Source organism: Balearica regulorum, chromosome 15 (assembly GCF_011004875.1).
Source record: "Balearica regulorum gibbericeps isolate bBalReg1 chromosome 15, bBalReg1.pri, whole genome shotgun sequence".
NCBI lineage: Eukaryota > Metazoa > Chordata > Aves > Gruiformes > Gruidae > Balearica > Balearica regulorum.
Genome location: NC_046198.1, coordinates 344,601 through 360,479, shown reverse-complemented (window position 1 = coordinate 360,479; position 15,879 = coordinate 344,601). Strand labels below are relative to the sequence as shown.

Sequence of the window (15,879 nt, the reverse complement as noted above, 5' to 3'; positions counted from 1 at the left end):
GAAGGTCCCCGGGGGCTTGGCTGCACGGCTGAAGCACAGGCCGGAGCCGACCCCCCTCGGGACTGCCGCCGCTAGCCACAGGGCGCCGCTCCCCCCGGCCCCTTCGTCGCCCCAGAGGCGGGGCCGGCTGGGCTCGTCCGTGGGGAGGGCACTACGCGCTCGGGAGCGGGCGGCTGCAGCCGGGGCTGCGGAGGGGCTGTTGCCGGGCCGCGCCCTCAGGGAGAAGGCGACCAGGCCCGCCCCAGACAGCACGCGCCTCTACCGGCCCTTACCGTTGGGGTGCCCGCAGCCCTACCTGGCCCTTTAAATGCCCTCCCGCCGCTCGCCCCGCTCCTCCTCTCAGCCAATGGCTCTGCCGTTCCCTCTGACGGACGCGTGGTATTACCAATGGAAGGCGGTCAGGATGAATGACGACACAAGCCCTTTTCAAGCTTCCCTCCCTCTGCGAGGCTCACCGGACGGGCGGGATATCGAGAGGGCGGGCTGTGTTCGATAGGCTGCTCGACGTGACAGGCAGGTGAGTCAACCAATAGTAGGGCAGGGCGGGTCCGCCGGCTCTACCTGCGGTCCAGGCAGCCGAGGAGGAGCGTCGCGCGCGGGGTTGTGGAGCCGAGTCAGCCGTTCGCCACCATGTTCCAGGGCCCCGAGGCCGACTCGGCAAAGCCTAGCTCCAGGTGGCGCAGCGGGGGTGGCTTGGCGGTGCGGGGGTGAGGGGGGAAGCGAGAAGGGCCGTGCGGCGGCGCAGAGCCCGTGGCGGGGCTTTGTTCGGCGTTCGGGAGAGGTGCAGGCTGAGTCGCGGCGCTGAGGGTGTGTGCTCCGGCTGAGGGCCGGGCAGCAGAGGGGCGGGGGAGGGCGTGCTGCGGCTGGGGCGCGGCGCTGAGGGGCGGGAAGCGGAGAGGGGCTCCGGCGTAGAGGAGCGGGTCCCTACTGAGGGGCCTTTTCGGCCGCGGTGGGCGGGAACGCTGGCCCCCATTCCTCCGGCAGCCGCTGGGGCAGGCGGCTAGCGCCGGTGACCTTGCTGTGCCTCAGTTTACCTCTGCCGCGCCCCGGGGGTCGGTGGGGCTGACGCCGCGGGAGCGGGCGGCGTGGGGAGCCGCCCTGCTGGGTTCCCGGCGGTGCGTGCCGCCTGGGGCTCGGGGCCACGCGTGGGGCACGCGGAGAAGAGTGGGCAGGGCCGGTCCCCGCGGGGCTGCAGCGCTCGACGCCTGGCCCCGGCTCGCCGGGAGGGGCCTGGGCTCCTGCGGGTGGTTACCGAGCTGGAGAGGGTGTCTGGGCGCTGAGGGGATTCCCGTGCGGAAGCAAGGCCTGGCGCTGTGGAGGCTCCTCCTTCCCCCGTGTTTGTGCCCCCTGACGGAGGGAGGAGGACACGGTTTTGCTCTGTGAAGCTTTGAGAGGATCCAGCACAGAGGCCTGCATAAGCAGATATTAGCTTGTTTTCGCTTTATGAAGTTGAAACATATTGTTATACTTGGATCAGGGCACGTATGCTAATAACTTGGAGCTGGAGTGAATAATCCATCCGTGAGGTAATCATGTGCTCGGAGAGGAAGGAAGTGTTTTGAAATTGTGTAAGGGTGCTTTAAGTTTGCCTTTCATTCCAGTCGCTCTAAGCTATGACCTGGTTTTAAAGGACTTCTGAGGATACTCCGCCCTTAGTATAATCTCTGAGAAGCTTCTGTTCTCATGGTAATTTTGAAACCATATTTAACTCGTAAATTGGGTTTCTGGATAGTCTGGAATGCAGACCATCATAATTTTTTAGATAACAGTAAGCAAAGGTGGTCTTGTTACAGCTTGTTCTCTGACATTGTGGCAGAGTGTTTTCATTGTGCCTGAGAACAAACTATGGCAATACACACAACTATAGAACAGAGCCAGCATAGCAAGCACGCATGCTGCAGCACTGCAACACGTTATTGGATTTTATAGAGTGATCTCTGAGAAGGTGACTGTTGACATACAGCCTCCGCTGTCAAAAGCGAAAAGGACGCTTTTTTCCAGTGTCATTCATTCCCTAAACAAAACTTTGATGATAATGCAAAGCCTATTGCAGTTCTTGATGTGTAGAAGTTTTTCTAATTAAAACTGAGCCTAATTCAAAACTCCTGCAGCAGCCACCAACAGCCATGGATATGGAAGTAATAACTCTTCCTAATGTGAAAATCTTTGCAAGGAAATTATAAACAAATGCTTTGCATTTTGAGAACTTCATAATACAGGGGTATTACTGTTAGAAATAAATGATGCTAAAAAATTTTAAATGAAAACTTCAACTTAAGTAATTGTCCAGTGAGATGCATCTCTAGTGATCCAGTTAATGCATACAGTGATATAGCAAACAACTAATTTGCTAAATCAAATTAACTGCCTAGTTTTATTAAACTTTAATAATGATGCTTTCTATTTTTAAGGAAGTTTTGCTTTTCCAAAATAAAATGAGGAATTACATGTCTAAGAGTTGCTGTTGCTGTGAAAGCAAAACAGGGCAGAATTCTGTCATTCTGGTGTTGGTGCACACTATAAAGATGTATTGCTTTTATGTATCCTCAATTCATCTAGTATATGAGCAGTTTTACACCTGTTGTATAGAGCTAAAAATGCTAAATGTAGCCATCTTGGAAATGTAATATACATGTTCCCCTCTTCCCCATCTGTAGTATTGCAGAATATTGCAGAGATTTCGGATCAAGAGCATAACTGATTTAGCAAAGCTCACTCTTTGCTTATAAGTGAGCTATTTATTGAGCCATGAGTTTTTATTGATCCAGCATCAGGAAGTCCACGGTAGCTTTCTGGTCTTTGCTTTAGAACCTGGTGTTCCAAACCTCAACACCTGCTTTCCGACTGGCTTTCTGCTAGTTACTTTAGTGATGGTCTCTTATGTATACTGCAGCTCTCCTATTTGAAAACTGGTAGGACTTCAGTGTTTAACATTCAGGCAGAATTTTTTAAAAAATATTTATTTATATAATCAGTGTCTTTAAGTAATGAATAAGTCTTGGCATCTCTTCCATAGGTTGGCTGAAAGGTTTATTGAAGAAAGGGCATGCAAATTCAAGTGTGTTATAATATAGGGAAAAAAGACCACAAGAACTAATTAAAATTCTTCAAGCCTGCCAGCAGAGAACAAAGCAATTAGCAGAGGCTTTTAAACTTACAGGGTAGGGTTCTTAATTTAGCTGTTCTAGATGAATTGACAGACTTCTAGTCTACTGGAGAGCAGGAGGAGAAGAGGCAGATTTAGATTGCGTAGAAAACAAAGGGGTGTTTTTTCATTACTGTTTAAAAGAATAAAACACCACCTTCCCTTCCCTCCTGTCCTCCCAAAGGAAGAAAGATCTAACTTATCTGGCTACAAGACATGAAAATATCTATGTAAACTGGCATAATACCAATGTAAATTAAAATGACTATAAAGTATTAACTAAAATTACTATAAAATGTATGTTGAATTTCCTTGTGCTCTATTGAAGCAGCTCACACTGGCTCATCAAGTTTAGCACGCTGTTTTCCATTGGTAGGATTCACAGGCTAAATCTTATTTTCTTACTTGGTGTGGGAGACTTGCACATCTCACTCTGATCTGGAATGGAGTGACACAGGAGTACAAGGAGGCCAGCAATGGACTACAGGCTGCACAGCAAGAAAATAGCTTTTTATTCTCCCCAGTTTTTGGCTGAAGTGAAGAGGCGCAAAACCCCTGTTCCTCTTTGCTATCATAAGCTGGAAGACCTTGTTGCAGCACTTCAATATTGTTTTTTGTAAGTCCTGTGAATGACTTAGTTATCTGACTTTGCATTAGTTAGAATTTTATGGACCTGGTGTCACAGGCACTTGAAAGTTTATGAAATATTTGGAAGGTTCCTAGCAATCAGAAGTTTCTGAAATTGAGGAGGCAAATCCACTTTGTGTATGTAGAGTCAAGACATTCTTTTGGGTGATGCTGGCAGAAAAGGTTACCTATTATGCGGATTTCAAAGTGCCTCATAAGCATCTCAAATGATGCCTCTGACTTACTAATTGTGACAGTAGGGTTTTCTTAGTACTGAGCTGAAAATGGGAGGGCAATATATGATTAATCAGTGTTGGATTTCTTTTGATGCTTAATTAAGTTTGTTAACTGAATAATCAAGATTTTTTAATCTTAAAATGGGGTTTCTCTAGATTTTTTTTCTGCAATAGAGCTTAAATCCAGTTGCAGAATGAGAAGTAATTTGATTCTTATGACTGGTTGTTTTTCTTAAACCAAAAAAATGTGAATGTAGTTATTTTGTTATTCCTTCCTACGCTTGTAGGCATGCGTTAAGAAAACAGCATGGTAAATGGAGTGAACCTATAACGTAAGAAACTCCATCTGTATAAACTATGTTTCTCTTCCTTGCAATCTCTTTGATAGTATACTTAGATTAGTATACTTGAGAAAGACTATATGTATTAAAAGAAATAGCTGAAAAGAATGGGTAAAGTCAGAAGTCAATTATATGAGGGATACTAGCAGACCTACTTTTTTAACAGGAGCCCCTTCCCAAACTCTTCTAGCAGTTGTTTGGGTTTTTTATTGTTCCCTTCTCTCTTCCTTCCATCTCCCATGTTTAAAAGCTCAAACTCCCTCATGGTTTCTGGACCATTGTGAAAGATCAAAACATGTAATTTGCATATACAATGTCTATTCGAATAGCAGTTTTAGACCTTCTAAGATATGTGGAAAGCCTACAGCATAGTTGGATCTGTAATCTGTGGGACACTAAATCATATGTGAGCAGTAAGGTTTATTTATCTGTGCAGCGGGGCAACACAATTGTCCTGTCTGCTGAAATTTTACTTACTCCCTCAAACTAAAGGGGTTCACAGTCGTACTAAGGATTAAAATACTGAAATACACACACATGTTTATTTCTAGAACTGGACTTCAGTAAAGCTTTCAACATGGTCTCGCACAGCGTTCTCCTAGAGAAGCTGGTGGCTCATGGCTTAGATGGGTGCACTCTTTGCTGGGTAAAAAACTGGCTGGAAGGCCAAGCCCAGAGAGTTGTGGTGAACAGAGTTAAATCTAGTTGGCAGCCAGTCACAAGTGCTGTTCCCCGGGGCTCAGTCTTGGAGCCGGTCTTGTTTAATATCTTTATCAATGATCTGGATGAGGGGATCAAATGGGCCCTCAGTAAGTTTGTGGATGACACTAAGTTGGGAGGGAGTGTTGATCTGCTTGAGCGTAGGAAGACTCTGCAGAGGGATCTGGACAGGCTGGATCAATGGGCTGAGGCAACTGTATGAGGTTTAAGAAGGCCAAGTGCCACGTCCTGCACTTGGGTCACAACAACCCCAGGCAACGCTACAGGCTTGGGGCGGAGTGGCTGGAAAGCTGCCTGGAGGAAAAGGACCTGGAGGTACTGGTCAGCAGCTGGCTGAACATGAACTGGCAGTGTGCCCAGGTGGCCAAGAAGACCAACAGCACCCTGGCTTGTATCAGAAATAGTGCGGCCAACAGGACCAGGGCAGTGATCATTCCCCTGTCCTGGGCTCTGGTGAGGCCGCACCTCGAGTGCTGGGTTCAGTTCTGGGCCCCTCACTGCCAGAAGGACATTGAGGTGCTGGAGCGTGTCCAGAGAAGGGCAACGAAGTGGTGAAGGGTCTGGAGCACCAGTCTGATGAGGAGCGGCTGAGGGACCTGGGGGTGTTTAGTCTGGAGAAGAGGAGGCCAAGGGGAGACCTGATCACTCTCTGCAACCACCTGAAAGGAGGGTTGTGGTGAGGTGGGTGTCGGTCTCCTCCCCCGAGCAACAAGTGATAGGACAAGAGGAAACGGCCTCAAATTGCTCTGGGGAAGTTTAGATTGCATATTAGGGAAAAATTTCTTCACTGAAAGGGCGGTCAGACATTGGAACAGGCTCCCCAGAGAGGTGGTGGAGTCACCGTCCCTGGAGCTTGTTCAAAAGTGTGTAGACGTGCGGTGTTGGGTTGACAGTTGGACTTGATGATCCTAGAGGTCTTTTCCAACCTTAAAGATTCTATGAAATTGGCCAGTAAGACACGTCTCTCTGAGGCTGGTTCTAACAATATAAACTACTCCTAGACTCAGAGATGAACTTTTTATCCTTCCTCCCAAAGAGAATAGAACTGCTTTCTGCATCCTGTGATCTGAAATGCTGACGAAGCTCATTTTCTGACAGGGCAGCCAAATATCTCTGCTTTTGTGACAGTAAGTCTTAAGAGTTAAACTGCAGTAGATCTTGGCTCCAAGAGGAACCTCTTTTCATGCCTGGCAGACACCTAACCTGAAATGTCTTGCCTCTGTCACAGATCTATGGAGGGAATGTGTTGTAGTCATTCACTGACATTTGAAGTCTGTTCAGGTAGGGTGGTATAAAGATCTTGCAATTTTTAGCTGTTGTCTTTGTATGAAAGTAAAGATTAGTTTAAGTCCCAGGACAAGTATTCAGACTAGAAGAGATATAACTCAGATACTACTTTTTTCACAGCTGCTAAGATTGTGGGCAATTGTTCACGTAGACATAACTGTAGAGATTATTTTTGATACCTAGGTATTCATCACTTTCAGTGATGGTTCAGTTCCTTTTCAGGACAGGACCTGCTGAACAGGTCAGTCTGTTGACCAAGGCATAGATAGGTATTAACTGTGGACCTATTACTCAAGGACAGCGTGACTTTTGGTAGGTTCTCAAGAAGTCGGTCCATTTCTGTTGTAACCTCATATTTCTATAAGGATCCGTTTGATATACCTCTGGTGCAGAGCTTTGGTCTTAACGGTTTTGCATCTTGACCACTGAAAATTTGGCTTCTTGGCATTCTACCTCTCTGCTTTAAACTCTACAGCAGCTAATAGGATAACTGATGGTTGAAACTAGCAAATTTTTTAGTACTTATGAAATGTCTGCTTTTATTTAAAAGTCAATGCGTTTGAATTGTATCACAGATACAAAGTTGGTATGTGCAGTTTAGCAGAAAGTCTGGTTCTGTAATGGTTATTTTTAAAATTCTGACCAGAGGCATGTGTCTTAATCTCCTGTTGCTTCTGGAACGCTACAGTTAGCATAACCATTTGTTCTGGTGGCCCTGTTCTGACCATTGCGAGTAACTGCAGATAACATAATAATCTAGTTGACCGACTAGGAAGGAGGCTGGCAGTATTTGTGCTGAACTTGAGAATATTTTATTAGAACAGCTCTTGAAAAGTAGATACTTTGTGGACATAACAGAATTATCTGAAGTAAGTTCAAATCAGAAGAGTTATTCATAACATACAAGGGAGAATGATGAGGGGAACATCAAATAAGTTGAATGCTATAAATTTCAAACAGACTTTTGTATCTTGTTTCTCTCATTCTGCAATGTAGGGTATTGAAGCCCCCAGGAGGAGGTTCTAGTAATCTCTTTGGGAGTACAGAAGAAGTTTCTTCTTCAAGCAGGCCACACCGGATGGCATCCAATATCTTTGGAGCATCAGAAGAACCTCAAAACATTCCAAAAAGAACAAACCCTCCAGGTAAGAGCGACCACCTCCTTCAGCACGATGGGGCTCTGAATTACAGCACAGAACTGGTTTCACATTCCTAAAGCAGAACACTGTGATCTGTCTTTTTATGTTGCATTTTACAGATCGAGTGGGCTTGAACAATAAATCTATTCAGACTTCTGAATATATGAATATTTCAGTGATATACATGTTCACAGACTTTTTAGGCACAATCATCCAAGTTTAATTCTTTCTGAGTTGAGGTCTAGGAGATGATGAAAGGAAACTGCTTCTGTTCTGGAGCTGTGTCATCAGTTAGCTGCAATTAGTACAGCTGTGAGTCTGAGATCCTCTGGTGAATTCTTGTAACAAAGGATTTCATCTAATACCTTCAGGCAAGCAAAAGTAAGTCTCTAGGCAGTAGGGTTCTAGAAGTCTCTGAATTCTTACATCTTTTGTAGTTTTTTAATATAGTCTGGTAAAACTAATTCTTCTAGAAAAAAAAAATTCTTACAACTGCCTTGCAGGGGGAAAAGAAAGTGGTATTTTTGAAGATTCTGGTTCTGCTCAGCCTCGTCCACGCATGAATCCGCCTGGTGGGAAGACAAGTGACATCTTTGGGTCTCCTGTATCTACCAGTGTTGTGCGAGCACACCCAAACAAGCCTAAGGTATTTGTACTTCTTTCGCTGTCAAGAAGCTAGCAGCTCAGCGAGTTGTCTTACAGTCTTGTCAGAATGCAACACCTGTATTCTTTTTAATATGACAGACCTGAGTTATGCATAGGGTAGCTTGAAGTTAGTTATTCCTAAAGTCTCTTTTTGATAGCTTGTTATCTTTGGTATATCAGATCTCAGCATGCTCTGTAGTTTGCAGTAAAAATATTAATTAGACTGCGGATGTGTGTTCAAAAAAAAAAAAAAATGCTTCTGAAGCTTTTGGTCTTCCTTGTAAGTGAGGTACAGCTGGAGTCCTTGGCACACAGCCAAGAGGTGTTGAAGCTAGATAGGGAGAAGCTATTTCTCTTTATTCTGCAATTTGGCAGAGGTGATCTTGATACCAACTCTGGATAGTCTGTGAACACCAGTGACCTACAGTCATAAATCTTCATCTGGCCTGAGTGTGCCCTTTGCCTCTCTTCATGTTGACTGTAGGTATGTATATTTAAAGCACTTTAAGCAGGAGATCAAGCTTAAGTGATCAACAGTGAAAAAGCTAACTTAAGATCAGCTTTGAGTGTCAGGTCTAGCATGCACTTGATTTTGGGATGTCAGACAAAAGTGTGTCTTGCTATATCAGTTGTTATTTTTTGATCTTAAAGCTGGGATGTGTAATAGTTGGAGAGGCTTGTACTTATGACCAAATTTGCTTTTGGAAAAAAGGAGAATACATTGCCAATTGCTTTATTTCTGTATTTAAATGCCCTATATTTGGATTTGCAACCTGCAGCTCTAATCTAAGTAGATAGTATTAAGTGAGTAGCTACTATGTTGGCAATGTTTGTGACATGTCAGACAGCATGGAAATTTAACATCCCATGAAACACAGCTCACTGTCTTTGTGCTGAAAAAATAGTAGCAGTCTCATTTTTCCTGGAACCTTAGAAAGAAAAGATTAGTCCAATTTAATGTGGGTTTTTTTCTCCTTTTTTCCCCTTAAATTTGAAGGTGCTGGTAGTGTGCTTTTGTCTAACTTTTTATGCAGACTCTGGAGTGTATTTTGGGGGATTTGGGTTATAAAAAAGGAGGAGAAAAAAAAGACTGGGAGCTAGGTTTTGTCAGGAGTAGTGCTGTTGGTTTAAGAGAGGGCTTTGTTTTGTTCCTCTGTACCCCTTTATCAGGCTGGTCTCTGATTCTTTTTAGTTGCTTTTTTTAAAAAATGTAACATATTAATTCCTGTAACTTCCTGACTAAATGGAGGACACCACTTTGGAAATTCCTCTGCTTTTAATTAGAACATTGGAATTGTGGGAAATACTGGGATGGAAAGGAGATAGCGCATTTGTAAAAATTACTGCAAGTTGAATTTCATGGGTGGGAAAACACGCAAGCTTTTCTGAAGTATTGCAGTGTATTTCTGACATCAATAGGGATTGTTAGGGAAATGGTCTTAAAAGGTTTTGTGAATTATGTGACTGTTGGACTAACTATGAATCACTGAAGACAGTAATTCTGCATAGAAATAGGGTGCTCGAAGGCTGCTTGTGTTCTAGTTGTGAATACCAACTTCTGGGTGGTAGTGGGTGCTTGTCAAGAATGGTAATTCCAGACCTTTGGACTGAACTGTTTATCATAGACAAAATTTTAAGCCTCTAATGAACTAATAAACACATCTATGTTATGTCAAGGTGCACATCTCGGACAATTCATTGAAACACAGGAGTTACCTTCTACCAGTGTTTTTGGGATTATGTAGTGGTGGAGGGGATGCAGGGCTGCACAGTGTCTGCAGCTGTTGGCTTTTACCATGGGAAATGTATAAACTCAGATCAGAAAAATGCAAAACTTTCTAAAGGATTTTGGGACAGATTTACTGTTTGAGAACAATAATATACTAAATAGTTTTTGGTTTCTTTGCAGGATCATATTGTGTTGAAAGAAGATGAAACACCAAAGAAGCTAGAAGGTCAGCAAGAGAAATGCCTTTCTCTATTCTCTTTGGAAAGATAAACTCTGAGGAATAGTTTCTTATGGTTCCTCTTAAAAACATAACACTAAGGCTGGTGTTTAGGATAATATAACTGAGAAGTTTTCCTTGTGTCAGAAATTTAATCACTTGTCTCAGCGAAATGGTTCTCTTCTCTGGCTGAGGGGAACACCGCAGACATAAGTCTTGATGCTATGCATATGTGTGTGTATATACTTTGCTTGATACTCTGTGTGGGTGTATACATGCTAGAAAAACATCCTATCGGATTGCTCCTTCCTCCTTTGCCATCTCCTTCAGGTATGTAATCTTGGCCTTCTGTAGTTGTAAATAACAAATAGCTGACTGACAAAATGTATTATTGCTCAGCTAGCTATTTTTAAAGAATGATGGGATTGTTGCTTTCAAGCTCAGTATGAAAGGAGGTATGTTGCATCTCTTAATTGCCTGAAGCTGTCAAAATAATTCTGAAGGTATATTGCTTAGCCTACTTACCCTTATTAGAAAGATTGCTGAAGGAAGAGAGGAATTGTTGCAAAAAGCTAAATTCTTCCTCAGCACCTATTTCCTTCAGGACAAATTAACAGATATAGATGAACCTTAGTGTGCTATGGATGGGCAATAATGCAGCCTACAGAAGACGAGGCACTTCGTGCACTACAGAATAGCAAGTTGATCTGATATTTTCTTTTTATTCAGCTACAGAAAATACCAAACCACAACTGGAAGATGGAGGCGAGAAAAAAGATCTGGGCAAAGAGAAGCAATGCAAGGAGCCGGAACCCAAGATAGACAATCACGAGCCTCGATTAGGGCCACGGCCACGCTCACACAACAAAGTTCTCAATCCACCGGGGGGGAAATCCAGTATTGCGTTCTATTAGGGTCATCTGTTCACTTTCACTAACGGAGTCTGCACAGAAACTCTTGTCTGTGGTTGCGAGGTCAGTTTATAGACTACTGTTTGTGGATAGATTCTTAAGCAGATGGATGAGGGTTATGCTGAAGTGTGTAGGAAGGATAACCTGATGATTTGGGGAGGGAGGGCTGGGAGGGAAAGGGTGCCCTGTGGAAGATGTGAGTATTGGACTGCCTGGGTGGGTGGCAGAGGGGGACATTAGTGTAACTTTGTAAAAGATCAGTGCTGCTTTGTGGCGAGTTCATCAGAATGTTCTGTTCTTAGCTAGCTAGTGGCTCAGGACACTCTTGTGGAGTCAGGCTTATCCATAGTCAACAGTAACTTTGTGAATGGGTGGGGACCTGGAGGTCACACCTGAAAGGAGGTCGGCTATGCTTTCCTCTAGGCAACGGGATGCAGCTTCACAGTGTGAGCTGACTTGGAGTCACTTTAATGTAAATACATTCCACTGGAACAAGTAGTGCTACCGTGGTTTTGAGTGTCTTCAGTCTTTGGTTCTCTTTTTTCTCCTTTCTTGCTTTGCAGCACGTGGTGCTGATACAAGGCAAAACATGCTGAAGGTTTCTTTTATACTCACAAACCGTCATGCATTAATAAAAATTGTGGTCTTCCCCTCCCCAGTATTCAGGCCTTTCTGATGCCTTCAGTAATCTGCAGATTACTACACCTAGCTTTTGATAAGTGATAATACCAGTCCCACATACTGTTTCATGTAGGTGCTTCTAGAAGACTTTTACTCAAAGTACCCTGTTTGAGTGCTTGCACATTTTCTGGTAAAGATGTGCCTGCAAACCATAGCTTTATGGTACTCTTTGAACAGAAGGAACTTAAAGTTTACCATTACCATGGAGAATATACTGAGGTGTCCAGCCAGCTAGCTTTGACCCAACCTGTATCGAAATGCCTTAGCTTCTGCAGAGGTTTTTACTTTGTGCCCCACTGAAACCAGGACTGTTCTACTGTCTTCACCACAGTGCATTTTTTTTGTTTGTCTGTGCTGAGTCTGTTAGTGAATTCTCTTATCTTTGGTCAGCCTTATGTTTGCCTTTGACTGCCTCAGATTTCTGTTGGTAAGGTTGGGAGAACTATGTGGATTCTCCTCAAACCACAGCTGTAGTTATTTTGAGACATGCTGTAGACTATCCTAATTGCAGAAACAAAGACTTTAGCAATACAAACCTTCTGGTTGTGCTGGCTGTCTTAAATAATGTTTGGAAGATGTGCATGTTTTGCACAAACATTTGTTGAGGAGAGTAGCTCCCATCGTTTGTTCTCTGAATGGACTTTCTGATCATATCCAGGGCTTTGATATATGAATGTTAACATTAGGTGCTTACTGTTCAATGTATTTAATAATGACTTTTTAAATTTGACATATCGAAACAGGAATTGTTCAGGTACACCAAAGAACAAGTGGCCTTATCTGCGTATATCCACTGCTGTTCTAGCCCAGGTTCCCTGGGACCTGCTACTATTTAGAGGGGACTGTCTCTGGGCCAGGTGCTAAAACGTGCTGTGAGCACAGTGCTTACTATGCTTACAGTTCCGTGATGTCAGAAGTGGTGACTGACTGCATGAAGACTTAGTTGCCTTTTCATACAGTGAAAGTAAAATGTAAGGGGTGATGCTAAGGGTAGAAATAGCCATGGAAAGTAGGGATTTCAATGCCTTTGTACCTTTCAGATAGATTTGGAGCGCCTTGTTATTTGGCCCCCTACAAAAACAAGACAGTGTGATTCTAACTGCAACCCCGTAATGGATTTATATTACTTCCAAACATGTATTTCCTAGCAGCTATTCTTGAGTCTGTGCCACCTAGCCTCTGGCTGGGTCTCAAACACATCTATCTGTTTCAGTTCCTTGTTTTAGTGCTTGACAGGGTTTTAAGAGGCTACAATGTGGAAAAGTCAACCAGAGGCTGCTTTCTGCATTGAAGGCTCTGGGGTAATTGATGCTGTCTGTAATACTTGGCATCTTTTAGAACCTGATGTGCATTGGCTACAGTGCCTGTGTGTTGAACAGCAACTTCCAACTAGGCCTTAAATTAGTGAAACTGTTAATTTTCTTGGATTTCTTTCTTTGGAATCTAAACCAAGTTTTCAACTCAACAAGTAAGATTGATAAGAACATTTCTCCGGGACAGAAGGGGGTTGGAAATCAAATGATAAATCATGCAATTGTCAATAAACCTCTGTATTTTGTTACTTCATTGTGTGCTGTAGATGTCTGCTTTTATAAATTAATCGGTAATTTAGTTCAATCTAGATACAGTGGTGAATTCTGTTGTCTGATACTGGAAAAATTGCACAAATTTTTTCAGGCCTCCTGCAGTGGGGAGTATGCTTTAGAGACGTGACGTCGTGCTCAAGGTTGCTCATGAGACAAGCACCTCTTATCCCTGGGAATGTGAAGGGACAGTAGTGAGGGTGAGCTGTCCAGGTCTATGCCTCTTTGTGGGCAACATCCTGTACAATGCAGGGATGCTCTTAAGCCCTTCAGCAATACTGTAAATGGACTTAACTATTCAAATATTTTAAATATTTAAGTCTATTTGTAGAACAGCATAATAATTCCCTGTGAACAGGGAATGCTCTTTATGTGGAGAAACATACCCCACTTCTACACTTCTGATGCGTGCATAAAACTCAGGTGCCAAACTGCCTTGACTGACAGCATGGAGGTAGCTACAGAAATTCCAGTTCCGGGTGAGTTGGACATGGTGGCCTCTCAGCCAGGGTGTTCTGTGTTCATCCCTTATTTACAGCTTGCAATGCCCCGCGGAGCCTCTCAGTCAGCACTTGTTTCTGCAGCGACTGCTGTATTTTGCACTGAGTTTTGCCATTTATAGTTCAGAACTCTTCTCTCAAGGCTGCACAATGCTTTGGGTAGGATCTGCTTGGTGTGGGAACTTGTGAATATCCTTCATAGATAGCACACCAGCAACAAAGGGTTGCCCTTTGAACTGCTGCCAACAGTAGACTACAATATAGTTTCACTTTGCAACTCTATGCCTTGCCTCATTGCTTTGCCCCTTTGTAGCTTAAAACACTTGGGATAGAATATTATCCAGGTTAGTGTTTCAGTCATGGAAGGAAAATGATGATATCTGTTACAATAAGCTTAGCTTGGAAAGTGATTAAAGGATGACTTGCACGCTTTTATGTCACGTGTACAATTCTAGGCATAGCTGCTGCTTAGTTCCTACGTATGTCACCATGCCCATCCAGTATAAGACACCACTGCTGTAATGAACAGCTCAGCTGTGATGTCATCCCTCCTTATCCCCCCCCCCCGAACCTGATTAACACAGGTTAGTGTGTGTTTTCCCACATTAAGGCTACTGGCTTCCATGCTGTACCTTTCAAGCAAGCATTGTCCTGTTGCACCACTGCGTAACTGTTGATAAACAGCCTGCTTTGCACTCTGTGAGGAATATTAATGTCCTCTCTATCAGTGTTTTAAGTAGCCTCACTGTGGGGGTTTTTTTTGAAGGATTCATAGAGGTTAATCAGACTTGGAACATCTAAAGTATGTCCGGGGGCTTATTTAGTGCAATAACGTGGATGTCCAGGCTGCTAGCCCAATTGCTACTTGCTCCTCCCTTTGAAAACAGTCAGTGAGCAAAAAAGAGTGGGTTTTAATTATTGTGCTAAATTTGCAGCCCTGGTTATTTTATCTTGCTGCTAGGAATGAAGATTACCCTCTCTTGAATCTGGCTTTCCTTTTCTTTCCAGCTGCAACTCCTTATACTGTTAACAGGACCTCCTCCTCAAGCAGCTCAAAATGCTGGCCATAACCAGCAGGAATGCAGTTGTTTGCTGGACTCGTGAGCCTCTCTAGCTCCAGCCAGCTCCTGTTCTGGTCTCTGACCCTACCGCTTTCCTCCTCCCTCCTAAACATGCAGACATTTTGAATAGCTGTGCTACCTTGGCTCCTCCGTTGTCCCTCCCATGCCTCTGCTGGCGTGCTATATGCCACTTCAGCCAAAGCCACAGTCTGTGTCAAAGTGCATCAGTCCAGCATGGCACCTCTCTTTGTTGGCTCATCTGTCACTTGGAGGACGGTTATCATCAACACATTCCAGGAACTTCCTGGATTGCTTGTGCCCTGCTGTATCGTCCCTCCAACAGATGCTGGGGTGGTTGAAGTCCCCCATAAGGACCAGGGCTTGTGAACGTGAGGCTGCTCCTATCTGCCTGTAGATGGCCTCATCTGCTCAGTCTCCCTGGTCAGGTGGCCTGTAGCCCTGCTATGATGCCCCCTGCCCCAGCCCTCCCTTTAATCCTGACCCGTAAGCTCTTGGTCAGCTCCTCGTCCATCCCCAGGTGGAGCTCCATGCACTCGGGCTGGTCATTGACGTAGAGGGCGACACCCCCTCCTCATCTGCCCTGCCTGTCCTTCCTAAAGAGCCTGTATCCTTCCATCCCAACACTCCAGTCACAGGAGCTATTCCACCACGTCTCTGTAATGCCAATAAGGTCATAGCCCTGCAGGCACACACACGTCTCCAGCTCCTCTTGTTTATTCCCCATGCTACGTGCGTTTGCGTAGAGGCGTTTCAGTTGTGTCCCCGATGAAGTTACCTGGCTGGAGCGGCTGGAATGCCTTTGAGGGATTTTGCTGCCCACAGCTGGAAGAGAGCTAAAAACAACCTGTGCACCAGATTCCCTCAGTAACCATCCCAAAGCCCTGAAGTCTCTTATGATCGCTCTTGGACTACGCATTGCGGCTTCATCCCCACCCACGTGGAAGAGCAGCAGTGGGTAACAGTCCGAGGGCTGTACCAGGCTGCGGAGTTTCCTAGTCATGTCCTTAACCGGGGCCCCAGGCAGGCAGCAGGCTTC

At 44.5% G+C, this 15,879-nt stretch overlaps 1 protein-coding gene and 1 long non-coding RNA gene across 2 annotated transcripts in view; one reads left to right on the top strand and one right to left on the bottom strand.

Annotated features, from left to right (window-relative positions):
- LOC142603950 (uncharacterized) overlaps positions 1-15,879 on the bottom strand; it is a 221,404-nt gene that overhangs the window by 21,057 nt on the left and 184,468 nt on the right. The gene's annotated exons all lie outside the window — the stretch shown is intronic.
- On the top strand, positions 519-13,244 carry JPT2 (Jupiter microtubule associated homolog 2). The gene is made up of 5 exons (XM_075767155.1): positions 519-674; positions 7,353-7,501; positions 7,999-8,141; positions 10,050-10,095; positions 10,816-13,244. The coding sequence occupies exons 1-5, from the start codon at positions 631-633 to the stop codon at positions 10,998-11,000; spliced, it is 567 nt and encodes a 188-aa protein (XP_075623270.1). The 5' UTR covers positions 519-630; the 3' UTR covers positions 11,001-13,244.